The 14,504-nt window shown below is 35.7% G+C and overlaps 1 protein-coding gene across 2 annotated transcripts; it reads left to right on the top strand.

Moving 5' to 3' along the window:
* Positions 1-527: 527 nt before the first annotated feature.
* tfcp2 (transcription factor CP2) lies at positions 528-14,478 on the top strand. 2 transcript variants are annotated; one of them, XM_051879714.1, is made up of 17 exons: positions 528-822; positions 1,155-1,370; positions 2,107-2,258; positions 3,016-3,092; positions 3,317-3,422; positions 3,574-3,680; positions 4,165-4,317; positions 4,483-4,593; positions 6,329-6,417; positions 6,684-6,732; positions 8,532-8,573; positions 8,852-8,945; positions 9,208-9,298; positions 10,180-10,286; positions 10,736-10,878; positions 12,900-12,951; positions 13,060-14,478. In XM_051879714.1, the coding sequence occupies exons 2-17, from the start codon at positions 1,249-1,251 to the stop codon at positions 13,095-13,097; spliced, it is 1,533 nt and encodes a 510-aa protein (XP_051735674.1). In that variant the 5' UTR covers positions 528-822; positions 1,155-1,248; the 3' UTR covers positions 13,098-14,478. The 2 variants fall into 2 exon arrangements, with proteins under 2 accessions (XP_051735674.1, XP_051735675.1); XM_051879715.1 differs by lacking the exon at positions 8,532-8,573.
* Positions 14,479-14,504: the final 26 nt, after the last annotated feature.

Genomic DNA, 14,504 nt, shown 5'->3' with positions numbered 1-14,504 from the left:
CTTACTATTTTCCACAGCTCATGTTGTCTGGAGTTTTTGTGTACTGACATTTTTTGCAAAGATATTTTTGAGGTGTTTTGTCAGGAGAAACATCTAAATACACATTAAATAACAGTACCTATCCCCCACAACCCGTTAAAAATCAAAGATGGCGCTGCTGTGAATAAGGTCGATCAACTAGCAAACTGTGATATTTTGTGAGAATAAAAGTCCACCTCAAATTTACACAGGGTTCCTAGCCTAATGTATTATCACTATAAAGTGTCTCGATAATTTGACTTTATTTTGAATACTGTATCTATTATATATATAATTTTTTATATTTAATTTATATTTTTTTATGTTATTTATAAAAATACTTATTTTGTGCTTATATTTATACTTGTTATTTTTTTGTATTATTATTTTAATAAATGTTTTGTTTTTGTGTTTGTGCTATATTTCTTCATAATAAATTTCGCGTAATGACAAAAAGGCAACGCGCCTCCAGGGCGATTGGGGCCGCTAATGCTCTTGAGCCGATCGCTGTTCCAGCCGTTAGTGAGGGAGAGTACTGCGGATATTACGGCAATTTCTACAGAGTAGAAGAGATAAACAAACATGTAATATTATACTACAGACATTTATTCAATCAAAACTCAACCTGATAAATTATCTTCGAATTTTTAGCAGCGTCGTCACTTTTTAGAGCGACCGGTGAAGGAAATTAATCTGTCTTCTTTCGAGCAAAACGAAGTTGTCTTGCCAAAAGAAGGACGATGGGTGGGAAAATGGCGTGAAACGATGAGCTTTATTACATTCTTTATCTGACTGCTGTCAGAGGTAATTTACACTCTTATTATGTCATATATGATAAAGCACTTTATTTTATATGATATTTGTTAAGTTTTTTCCCGCCAAATGACTTAAGTAATGTAATAAACGTGTTCGTCATGTGTAGGGTTTGTTAGTACTTATGAATTTAGTCACTTTGGGGTTATGTGCTATAATGTTCCGTCTTTAGCATTATATTTTATATAGTAATACTTTTTTTTAATTTCTTGAATTGGAAAACTGCATAAACTTATTTTCCAGTTCAGAATGAATATTTTTAACCATAAAATAAACCTTAATATATGATCCATCGAATCCATTTTTCCCCTCTGTTTCTTTAGACAGGCGTCTGTGATCATCCCTAGACCCATAGGGAGACTCTCAGGACTGTGATTCATTTGTTCCTAAGTTCACTTGAATTGGAGGTCTAAAGTCATGGCTTGGGCTCTGAAACTACCTCTGGCCGATGAGGTGATTGAGTCTGGCCTGGTCCAGGACTTTGATGCCAGTCTGTCAGGGATCGGGCAAGAACTTGGAGCTGGTGCATACAGCATGAGGTGAGTTTGTTTAGATTGTTTTGGTGTGTCCTGACTCTTGAGACCTGTATGGTTTGATAAATATCATTTTTTGTTGAATTATAGCTCTTTAAAGTACTGTATGTTCATCTGATTTGTGTTTTTATCTTATTCAGGAGCGTTGTTTAATCTATTTTTCTTGTCTACTTTGTCTATGCCAACTTCTGCTGTTCACATGTCACACCGGGCTGTTTAAAATGTCATGATGAATGTTTTTTGGCACTGTCTGACCTTTCAGAGAAGCACACTCTGTATCTTGTGTTCTCTTACATGACTTGTTGTGCAGAAAGTCAACCATTTAGAAAACTACTAGTCTATTTGTGCCGAGGTTATCGTGTGTAGGCTTTGATGAGTTGTTTTATCCTATATTTGGGGTTTCAAGTGGCTTAGAGACATAGTGACAAATCACATGTAAAATTACCATTTTTTTGTTCTACTTGTTTATAAAACACAAGCCTTTGATTTAAATGCTTAAAGTGAAATGAATTGCCATGTTGAGAGGTAGATTCACTCTGTCTAGCCTCATTATCTGGTCTCCAGGTAACAAAATAGCTGTCTGCTATAAACCGCATGTTCCAGTCCTGCTTTGCCATCTGTGATGATTTGCTCTTAGATGTTTAAATAGCATTAGAAATGTGCTGCTTGAGCTTGTCTGAAATGTCCCTGTACTGTAAAGAAAACACAACCATCTTTTCCTCTTTCTCTTGCTGTTTTTCAGTGATGTGCTAGCTCTCCCCATCTTTAAGCAGGAGGAGTCAAATTTACCTCCAGAAAGCGACAATAAGATCCTTCCCTTCCAGTACGTACTGTGTGCCGCCACCTCTCCTGCTGTCAAACTACATGATGAGACACTCACCTACCTCAATCAAGGTCTGTTCAGCAACACTGGATGAAGAACATCTGAACTTTATAGCTTTAAGATGTCAATATAAATCTTTTAATAAAATACATTACTGTTCAAAAGTTTGAGGTCAGTAAGATTTTTTTTTTTTTTTTGTCCCAAAGAAATTAATTATTTTATTCAACAAGGATGCATTAAATTAATCAAAAGTGACAGTATAGATGTTTAGATTTCTACAAAAGATCACAGTTTCTTCAAAAATATTAATCAGCACAACGTTTTTCAACATTAATAGTAAGAATAATAATAATAAGAAGAAAATGTTTGCTGAGGACCAAATCAGCAAATTAGAAATATTTCTGAAGGAATATGTGACACTGAAAAGTAATGATGCTGAGTTTTGCCATTACAGTAATTGTAAAATATTTTTATAATTTTAAAATAGAAAAAAATATATATTTTTACATTTTTGAAATGAATTAATTTTCACATTATTGCTGAATTTTATTTATATATATATATATATATATATATATATATTTATATGTAATAAATATAAAATTCAGCAATAATGTGAAAATTAATTCATTCAAAAATGTATGAAGTAAGTATTTGTTATTTTCTTTCATGATAATATGTAAGGTCTTCCAACCTTATATTATAATGCAATGTTTCCATAAACTATTTCATTCTTTATTGTACAGAGGGAAGCATAGAAAGCAGAGTAACAAGAGATGTCAAATGGCTTTACTGGTATTACTATAAACTTTTTCCCACCGGTTACAGGACAGTCTTATGAGATTCGAATGCTGGACAATCGGAAAATGGGAGAGCTTCCTGAGATCAATGGGAAAATGGTGAAGGTGAGGATTTGCTGTCTGGTCTTTCTTATCCCCTATAATTCATGCTTCCCCCATACAGGATTATGCGCGCATCAAAGGATCTTATTAGCTGTTGAAAATCCTTTAAGTGTTCTGGTTAATCTCACTGTATTATATCTGAAGATGGCCTGATGAATCATATGTGCTTCTTGTGACTACCTGTGGTTGATCTCAACTGTTATTTTTCTTGTGGTTACTCCCCGCAGAGCATTATCCGTGTCGTGTTTCACGACCGCCGGCTTCAGTACACTGAACACCAGCAGCTGGAGGGCTGGCGCTGGAACAGACCGGGAGACAGAATCCTTGATTTAGGTAAATACTGTAACCGATGACTTCACAGAATGTGAAAGATCAGATTATAACCACTTCCCAGTAAGATAATAATAAACAGATTGCAAGTAATTGTCATTTCAATATATCAGTGTTTTAGACATTAATAACATGCTTGCACTGAAATCCTCAGATATCCCAATGTCGGTAGGGGTGGTTGATCCCAGGGCAAACCCTACACAGCTCAACACTGTGGAGTTCCTCTGGGACCCTTCGAAAAGGACCTCTGTGTTTATTCAGGTATCATAGACTGCTTTTGCTGACCTCAAGAACAACTGTCAGTGGAGCCTTAAAAATCCCAAGATGAGGTTTGATCTGTGTCTTTGTTGTTTTCTTGTTGTTGTTTTTTTAATGTAGCCATTCATACTCAATCTATGTACTTTGTCAATGACAATTTAACTTTGACCTCCTCGTTAGGATGCACTTTAACCATCTTAAAGGGATAGTTTACTTAAAAAATTAAAATTCGGTCATCATTTACTCACGCTCATGTCATTCCAAACCTGCATGACTTTCTTTCTGTGGAACACAAAAGTGAATATTTTGAGGAACATTTCAGCAGTTTTTGTCCATATAATAGAAGTCTGTAGGGTCCAAAGCAACACTGCATCCCATTGATGCATTGTAGGCTATGGACAAAAAAAAAATTAGACTATTTTTAAATGTTTTTTTTTTTTTTTTTTTTAATATCATTCCCTGTTACTCATTTTCCCTGTTTGTTTAGGTTCATTGTATAAGCACAGAGTTCACCATGCGTAAGCATGGAGGAGAGAAGGGAGTGCCGTTTCGTGTTCAAATCGACACTTTCAAGGAGAACGAGGCTGGGGAGTACACTGAACACCTGCACTCCGCCAGCTGCCAAATCAAAGTTTTTAAGGTGGGCCGAGGCCTGCGCTGATAAACATTTACAATGTGACATCTGTACTCTGTTTCAATGCAAGTCCTGTTTCACCAGTGCAGCATCATTTTTGTGTAACCATGCTACCGAAACAGAACCTTCTTTAAAAATGTAATGCAAATTCGTGGTATTTTTCATGTTTAGCCTAAAGGTGCAGACAGAAAGCAGAAAACAGACAGAGAAAAAATGGAGAAGCGAGCACCGCAGGAAAAGGAGAAATACCAGCCTTCATATGAAACCACCATTCTCACTGAGGTGTGTATCTGCTGCCTTGGAAAACATGGGTTTGTCATGAATATTTAAATGAAATGAATCATTGAATTTGTCTCTCTAATATTAGAGATTTTAATTTAATATTTTATAATATTATAATAAATGTTTAATTATTTTTTATATATATATATATATATATATATATATATATATATATATATATATACTCGCCACTTTTTTAGGTAGGCCTGTTCCACTGCTTGTTAACTCAAATATCTAATCAGCCAATTACATGGCGGCAACTCAATGCCTTTAGGCATGTACACATGGTCAAGGCGATCTGCTGAAGTTCAAACTGAGCATCAGAATGAGGAAGAAAGGTGATTTAAGTAACTTTGAATGTGGCATGGTTGTTGGTGCCAGGCGGCTGGTCTATTTCAGAAACTGGGATTTTCACACACATCCATCTCTAGGGTTTACAGAGAATGAGAAAATGGTCCGAAAAAGAGAAAATATCCAGTGAGTGTCAGTTCTGTGGGTGAAAATGCCTTGTTGATGTCAGAGGTCAGATGAGAATGGCCAGACTGGTTTGAGCTGATAGAAAGGCAACAGTAACTCAAATAACCACTTGTTACAACAGAGTTCTGCAGAAGAGCATCTCTGAATGCACAACACGTTGAATCTTGAAGCAGCAGAAGACCACACCGGGTGCCAGTCCTGTCAGCTAAGAACAGGAAACTGAGGCTACAATTTGCACAGGCTCAACAAAATTGGACAATAGAAGATTGGAAAAACATTGCCTGGTCTGATGAGTCTTGATTTCTGCTGTGACATTCAGGTGGTAGGGTCAGAATATGGTGTAAACAACGGATCCATCATGGATCCATCATGTCTTGTATCAAGAGTTCAGGCTGCTGCTGGTGGTGTAATGGTGTGGGGCATATTTTCTTGGCACACTTTGGACCCCTTAGTACCAATTGAGCTTCGTTTAAATGACACCGCCTATTGTTGCTGACCATGTCCCTTTATGACCACAATGTACCCATCTTCTGATGGCTTTTTTCAGCAGGATAACGAGCTATGTCATAAAGATCAAATCATCTCAAACTGGTTTCTTGAACATGAGTTCAGTGAGTTCACTATACTCAAATGACCTCCACAGTCACCAGATTTCAATCCAATAGAGCACCTCTGGGATGTGGTGAAACAGGAGATTCACATCATGGATGTGCAGACAATAAATCTGCAGCAACTGTGTGATGCTATCATGTAATATGGACCAAAATCTCTGAGGAATGTTTCCAGCACCTTGTTGAATCTGTGCCATGAAGAATTAAGGCAGTTCTGAAGGCGGGTCCAACCCGGTACTAGCTAGGTGTACCTAATAAAGTGGCCAGTAAGTGTGTGTGTGTGTGTGTGTGTGTGTGTGTGTGTGTGTGTGTGTGTGTGTGTGTGTGTGTGTGTGTGTGTAGGGGTGGGAATCACCAGAGGCCTCCACAAAACAAAATATTATTGCGGTTTTTAAACATTTTGCGATATGCTGAGTATTGCAATAACATATTGCAATTTACTACCTTTTTCCAACTGCAAATGCCTCCAAAGGAAAACTTTGTCCACATGTTATTATCCAAGTTATTAATCTGTTCATTTCACATCTTTATATCCATTTCCTTCATCCTTTCCTTACTTGTTCAATATTTTCCATCCTTTATTTTAATATTATTTTTTAAACTTGATTTTGATATGTGATGATATTTGGTTTTTTGTATTTATCCAGTGCTCTCCATGGCCTGAGGCTACATATGTCAACAACTCCCCATCACCAGGTTTCAACAGCTCCCACAACAGCTTTCCTGTGAATGAAGGGTAGGAATCATTGATCAACATTTTCTAAGCTTTATAAATATTCCTCAGTCATTTTAGACAACAACATGCATAGAAAATGTTTTGCTAATAAACCATTTTACTTCAGTAATATGACACATAACTGAGCAAAAAAGGATACTGAATAAGAAAAAAGAGCAATTTATTATATATTGTTAAAATGCTAAAGAGACATTCGTCTTTTTTGGAATAGCATGCACTGATTTACTTTCATGTGGCCATCTAATGGCTAATGGTTTGTCTTGCAGAAATGGTTCACCCAATCACCAGCCGGAGCCTGTCGTACAGTTAGCAGATGTGAGTGTGTATCTGTTCTCTTCACCCATCTTCTCTCATATGTGAAATCTCAATAGCATAAAGTAACATTCATTAAGTGTTTCTAGTGACATTCTAGGATTAGCATAACTCTGTCCATATATGTGTGTACATTGAGATATAAGCAAACTACGTAGCACTTTGACTGAGACATAGTCTTTGATTGATTCATCCCAATGTTCTCTTATGTGTTTCTTCTCTTACAACATTTCTGCATTCTACATTCTCTCATTTGAACAATATATTATGATTGTACAAGCAAATTTATCTGTGTTCCATTTACATTTTTGTGGGATTGAATTCATAACTGATCACTCTATCTTTACTAGTCAAGTAGTTGAGCTGTATTGGGAGTGGAATGGTCAATAGCTACTCTTCAGTATAGTGTGTGTGTGTGTGTGTGTGTGTGTGTGTGTGTGTGTGTGTGGCATGCTCCATGCTTCCATGTACATTAATAATGTCAGGAGAACTATAGTAGTGCATCAAAAACCCTTTGTTTTCATTCATATTGTTGCAGCTGCTATTATCAGTCCTGTAAAATGCTTTTTTTGTTGCTTTTGCATGTTCATTAGCACATTTCAGACTATGTATTGGCCTTTGTAGTCTTCTTTTTTTTTTTTTTCTTTTTTTTTAGTTAGAACTATAAAATACAGCATAAGGGTGGGCAGCATGATCAAAATGTTAGATCTAGTTTTTCTGCTGGAAATTCAATCCAAAAATATATATATATTTTGTATTTGTTTAATACAATTTAAATATACTTCATATAAATATATATAAGTAAAATACTTATTAATACAATAGATTAAATACTAATGCAAGGAACTTTATTCCATTTTATTTTCTTTTTTAGTTTTCTGTGTGGGGAACTTTAAAGCGTGCCACAGATAAACATGACATGTCATATTGCCCAGCCCTTATATATTTTGTTAAAAATAATATATACACTACTGTTTGGGCTAAGTAAGATTTTTTTTTTTTTAAAGAAATGAATACATTTATTCAGCAAGGATGCACTGAATTGAGCAAAAATGACAGTAAAGACATTTATAATGTTACAAAGGATTTGTATTTCAAATAAATGCTGTTCTTTTAAACTTTCTATTCATCAAAGAATCCTTATAAAAAGTATGACAGATTCCACAAAATATTTAAGCAGCACAAGTGTTTTAAACATTGATCATAATGATAAATGTTTTTTGAGCACCAAATCAGCATATAAGATTGATTTCTAAAGGATCATGCGACACTGAAGACTAGAGTAATGATGCTGAAAATTCAGCTTTGCATCACAGTAATAAATTATTTTAAAATATATTAAAATAGAAATTATTTTAAATTGTAATAATATTTCACAATATTACTTTTACTGTATTTTTAATCAAATAAATGCATTCTTGGTGAGATTAAGAGACTTCTTTCAAATAAAAACTTACTGATCCCAAATTTTTGAACAGAAGTGTATATATACAGGGACCAAATTGGATGTAAAATTACTTCTACAAGTTGATCTAATTGATTGGTTTGGCACTTTTATTTTCTTAAACAAATCTATTTAGATTTTTGCTGTAAATAACAGACTTTTAAAATGACTCCAAACATTACATTATTTTTACATTAGTTTATAGGCTGATGTTATGTGAGGTTTTAGCCCATTGTTTTTTTTTGTTTCATTCGTAACATATAAGCCCCGTTAGTCACCACATACTTCCTCATAACAAGATAATAACACTCAAGACAAATCTGAGATTTTAAAACTGAGAGACCGTTCTGCCTTACAGTTGTCGTGCCACCTACTTACAAGAGACAGTGAAAGCAATCAGGTACATGAATTTATTTGCTAATATGAATATGTTGAAATGTTTATTTGCCAAAGGGAAAACTTGGTTGTGTGCAAAGGATTTTAAGTTGTACTAAATCTGTTGATGAACTCATATAGAAGAACGTTTGACGTGGGTTCAACTAAGGCCAGACAGTTTAAGGGGGTGTGTCTGACTTCAGTGGAGGGATTGTTCAATGGAAAAACAGACAAATTATGATCAGTTAATGGTCAGTGTGCTAAGGCCTATTTTGTCCTTTCTCTTTGCCCCCGAACAAACAGAATCTGTTGCCCACGGCAACGCCACAGGAAGCACAGCAGTGGCTCCATAGAAACCGTTTTTCACCATTCTGCCGTCTCTTCTCAAACTTCTCGGGTAAAGGGACGATCAGGCTTACATAAGTGTGCATCACATTCCATACAGCTCTCACATCAGGCTTTGCTCACTCAGCAACCACACGGTGCCACATCGGTCTTTACATCATTCTCATTCAAATGACACATGCTCTCCAATCTCATTCTCTCATCATAATGTGTTCAGAAAGATGTAATATGCCTCTTTATTCCATATTACCTTTAGTATAGTATGAAAAAATCCTAGTGCGAGTGTGTTAACTGTCCTTTGACGTCACCTTTAGGTGCTGATCTGCTAAAACTGACCCGAGAGGATGTCATCCAGATCTGTGGACCTGCTGATGGCATTAGACTATTTAACGCACTTAAAGGACGGTAAGTGTCTGTTATCTATGTACATCTATATGTACCCTACACTCTTTTGCTCACCAAGGCTGCATTTATTTAACCCTCTGGTGCTCTTTGGTCATTTTTTATCAAAAAGTGTAAGTGGATTTATAGAATTTTTTAATAACATGTTTTGGAAAATAATATATATATTTCATATAAAAATTTAAAATAGTATTTTTGTGAAATTTTTCATAACAACAAACTTCTATAACTTTTAAGTTCACTTATTTTCTTTCTTTTTTTTTTTTTTTTTTTTTTTTTTTGACTTCAGCAATAATCTGCCAAGTGTCTTCTTTTAAAAGAGACCAATGCTCTAAAGCATTCAATATTTATGACCGTTGAAATTTCATTTTCAGGTCTATGCTCAAACAATGGTTAACAGGTAATAAATGGATTATAACTACTGCATAAATATGATTTGGTACCATTAAAAACGCCTAAAAATACAAAATATTAAATAAAAACTACAATATAGTACATTCATTTCATTGAATTAAAAAAAAAAAAAAAAAAAAGGTAATTTTGACCACTACTTGAAGAACACAAGAGGGTTAATCAGAAATACAGTAAAAACAGTAATACTGTGAAATATTATTACAATTTAAAATAACTTTACTACATTTTAAAATGTAATTTATTACTGTGATGTCAAAGCTGAATTTTCAGCATCATTACTTAAGTCTTCAGTGTCACATGATCCTTCAGAAATCATTCTAATATGCTGATTTGCCGCTCAAGACTGCCCCTAATTTTTGAACAGTAGTTTATTTGTGTGTTCAGTTTCCATGTTCTGTTTTTTCTAGGTTTTTTTCATATTATGAACCAACAATTATATATTAACAGTGTATGTGTATGTTCCTGTACAGGGTGGTCCGTCCAAGGCTCACCATCTATGTGTGCCAGGAGTCCCAACAGGCTCGTGAACAGCACCAGAAACATGAGAATGGAGACGGGACTAGCAACACTTTTTTCGGTGTGTTTGACATCAACAAAATCAAAAGAAAGATCAAACGAAATTTGATTACATTTCAAGTTATTGCAGGAATTTAATGTTAGGCTGTGATATTATTAGGTAGTCATTTGAAAATCACTTTTTTCTTTACCTGCATGGTCTGGTTATGTCAGCAAAATAATAAGGCTTTTTAGAGTCGGCAGTGATTTTTTTTTTTGTTTTTTTTTTTTTTTTTCTCTTCTTCTTTAGAATAATATGCACAATATGACCTGGGACATAGTAAATGGGGTCAAATAACCAGAGAAAATAAATAGAGTCGGTATTGATTTCATGTTGTCAGGTGTCTTTAAATTTTCCAGATTTGTGATAGCTTATATTTTGTGATAGCTATGTTTTGCTTTTCTTTTTTTCTATGCAGCAATTTGTTGATTAGGGTCTCATGTTTTTCATATTTCTTTACCCCATCTTAGTGTATCATGCTATCTATCTGGAGGAGTTAACAGCTGTGGAACTGACGGAAAAGTTGGCTCAGCTCTTCAGCATCTCTCCACGGCAGATCAGTCAGATCTTCAAGCAGGGACCCACTGGTATCCATGTGTTAGTCAGTGATGAGGTAATAAGGGCCTCTACAGGCTTTCTTTTCCTTCATTGTTTTGGCAATACACTTATATTTGTTTAGTTTCCTAGCACCAACCTGCGCTCAATATAGAAACATTCCCTTTACTTCAGAAGCACGGCATAGATCGCTTTTCTGTTGACTTTCACCCTATTGCTACTTAATAGAGGGCAAACTTAAAGCTGTTTTCACACTTTGTTTCGATTGTTTGGTCTGAAGATGCATTGCAAGAGATGTGAGCTGCTCGCTAAAGGCCATTTCTGCCGAGCTTGCAGAATCCGCTGCTGTGCTTGCAGTGCATCAGTCGTCATCAATCCATCATCGATAACAGTTCATTTCCACAAATAAGAGCAGCTTGCTTTCATACCAATTGTGCTCCATACTGGAATGTTCATGTACCATGTGCAATCAAGTTTGCAAAATGTTCATGCCGACCAAACGCACCAAGGTTTGTGCTAAAAGCTCAAGTATGAAAATGGCCTTACTGCAACACATTTTACTTCTGTAATGTCACATATTTCCAAATGATATTCAGACTTGACCAAGAAAAGGGAGCTAAGCCTTGATTTAATCCATTAGTAATAACCTGAAGCCTAGAGTTTGGATTATAGGGTTGAAAAATAAGAAGGCATGGTGGGTTAAAAATGAAAACCATTTCAATGTTCTTGTAACATGCATGATAAGACCAGGAACATGTTTTAAAGTAAATGGGTCAGTTTTGAATTCATGCTGAGTTTAAAATTGGCACAAAATGAAAATTTTGTAAATGCATGTTATAGATCTCATTATGAACATTCATCCATTCTTTTTTGAACTCATAATGCTTCATCAAAATGTCAATCTTGGGGGTGAAAACGACCGACCTCTCTCTCTCTCTCTCCAGTGACATATGTCGGGACTTCTTCAATAATTTTGACTGCTTAAAGGATTAGTTCACTTCAGAATTAAAATTTCCTGATAATTTACTCACCCCCATGTCATCCAAGATGTTTATGTCTTTCTTTCTTCAGTTGAAAAGAAATGAAGGTTTTAAGGAAAACGTTCCAGGATTTTTCTCCATATAGTGGACATCACCAGGGTTCAACGGGTTGAAGGTCCAAACTGCAGGTTTAATGCAGCTTCAAAGGGCTCTATACAATCCCAGCCGAGGAATAAGGGTCTTATCTAGCAAAATGATCTGTCATTTAAAAAAAAAAATGTATATACTTTTTAACCACAAATGCTCATCTTGCACTAGCGTCCACGACTTCATGCATTACATAATCATGTTGGAAAGGTCATGCATGACGTAGGCGGAAGTACCGACCTAGTGTTTACAAAGCGAATGTGCAAAAGTCAAATTCCCTTTACAAAAAAAAGGCAAAATGATGTCGGATGATTTTGAAGTTGGAGGAGAAAATGAGATGGAGTTTTTCACTACTTCCACCTACGTCACTCGTAACCTTTCCAACGTGATTACGTAATGCGTGGCGCATCGCAGAGCAGTGCAAGACGAGCATTTGTGGTTAAAAAGTATATACATTTTTATTTTTTTTTAGAAAATGACCGATCGTTTCGCTAGACAAGACCCTTATTCCTCGGCTGGGATCGTGTAGAGCCCTTTGAAGCTGCACTGAAACTGCAATTTGGACCTTCAACCCGTTGTATACCAGTAAAGTCCACTATATGGAGAAAAAATTTCTTTTTGACTGAAGAAAGAAAGACATGAACATCTTGGATGACATGGGGGTGAGTAAATTATAAGGAAATTTAAATTCTAGAGTGAACAAATTCTTTAAACCCCACCCCTCCTCAAATCACTGCAAGCTCATATTCATTCTTGATTGCCACGCCCACAAATCAAAATCCAATCAACAACCGCTGCATAGAACCAAGTCCCCGCCCAACATTTTTCATCTTTTTCAATAATCAGATAGATAGATAGTTGTCACAATAAAATCGCTACTTCCGTTTCAAGTATGTAAGATCTCTTATTCTCTCTTTTTCTGACTTAATCTTTCATATTTTCATTCAAACAGATGATTCAGAACTTTCAAGATGAGATGTGTTTTGTCCTGGACACAATGAAAGGTACGAGCAAGCCAGTTTCTTTTAAGTACTAAGAAGTTTTAACCAATATATCTTTGTTTCCAGGTAACCTCTGTTTTATAACTTCCACTCTTTCAATTGAATTTGCAGCTGAAACAAACGATGGCTATCACATCATTTTGAAGTGAAAACAAAGGATGAGGGGGAGTGAACAGGCCCCTTATGTTTTTCTTAAGATTCAACCCTCAGCCCATTCCCTGCACACTTCCTGGACCTTACTGAAGATCGCTTTGCTCGGAATAGTAATGGAGACGATCACGGGAAAGGGGAAAAAAGGCAGCCTGACCCATTTTGAAACCTTTAATGTTGTTGTCTATGGAGTGCGTGCTGCCTTTTTCAACCTCTTCCCATTTACACAAAATGAAATTTCACAAAAAAACAAATCATAGAATTTCTATTTTACTATCTTTCTTTGCATCAATTTACTTTGTTGCTCTTTTAAAAGGCAGAAAAAATAGGTTTTGTCTCATGTAATTATGTAATAAAGCCATACCGGCTCAAACAGAGAGAATTGGCTGGCGTTAAATACAGTATTATTTGGTATTGTCTGCCTGGAGGTCACTCCATGAGTATTTTAGCTGCATATGCTAGAATTCCATGTCAAGTGCAGTCCATATGTCTCAATGAATACACACTTTAAAATGAATAAACAACATTGTAAAAAGTGGGTTATGTCACAGACGGAAACAGAGATTCCAAGGACGCTTATGAAATTGCATCGATTCGTGATAAACGTTATCGTCAGGACTGTCACCTGTGGAAAAAGTTGGCCAGTTCCGTTTTCATATTGTCACTCTGCTTATAAATAAACGTATGATCCTGACATGATCACAGATGTTCACATGATCGCAGAATGAATGAAATTCACTCGATACTGCCACCCTACCATCAAGTTCAGTTTCTTTAATTGGCTGTTTTTACGGCGAGCAGCTTGACTGAAGCATTGGTGCACAAATCGCTGATGTTCCTCTCTAAGGAAATGTTTTGTTTTTTTTTTGTTTTTTTTTAAAGTCTTGTTCAGGCGACTCTTTATGGCTGTTGGGGCATGATATTAGGTTCTGTAGCTTTGATCCCTGATGATTCTTCAGGTGCTGCTGCATATGCACGTTATTTTACAGACAGGAGATGAGCAGCAGCAGTGGGCATTATATATGTGCATCTTTTTTATTTTATTTTTTTTTTTAACATTGTGCTTAACACCCTTCTGTTTTTTCATACTTGTTGCATATACTAGAACAGTTTTTACAAATGTCAGACTTGCCAGAGCATTATTTTATGGTATAAAAAGAGAGATCATGTTTTACTTTCTTTTTGTTTCCTTTTGGATATGACCACTGATGTACTAATCTTTCAGGTGGGGTAAAGGGGAGATATATTGCACTGCATGAGAAAGGTAGCCGTGGTTAGTGCTAGACGCAAGCCAGACCAAGATGGTAAAGACGTGAGGTATTGTCTGTTGTGACCCTTTACCGTGTCATTGCAATGATTAAATGACTTACCTTGAATCAAGCTATTTTGTTTTGTATGCTGCATTA

This window comes from Ctenopharyngodon idella, chromosome 22 (genome assembly GCF_019924925.1).
Source record: "Ctenopharyngodon idella isolate HZGC_01 chromosome 22, HZGC01, whole genome shotgun sequence".
In the NCBI taxonomy this organism is placed as follows: domain Eukaryota; kingdom Metazoa; phylum Chordata; class Actinopteri; order Cypriniformes; family Xenocyprididae; genus Ctenopharyngodon; species Ctenopharyngodon idella.
Note: the sequence above shows the minus strand (reverse complement) of the source record. Positions and strands in the feature narration are given on the sequence as shown.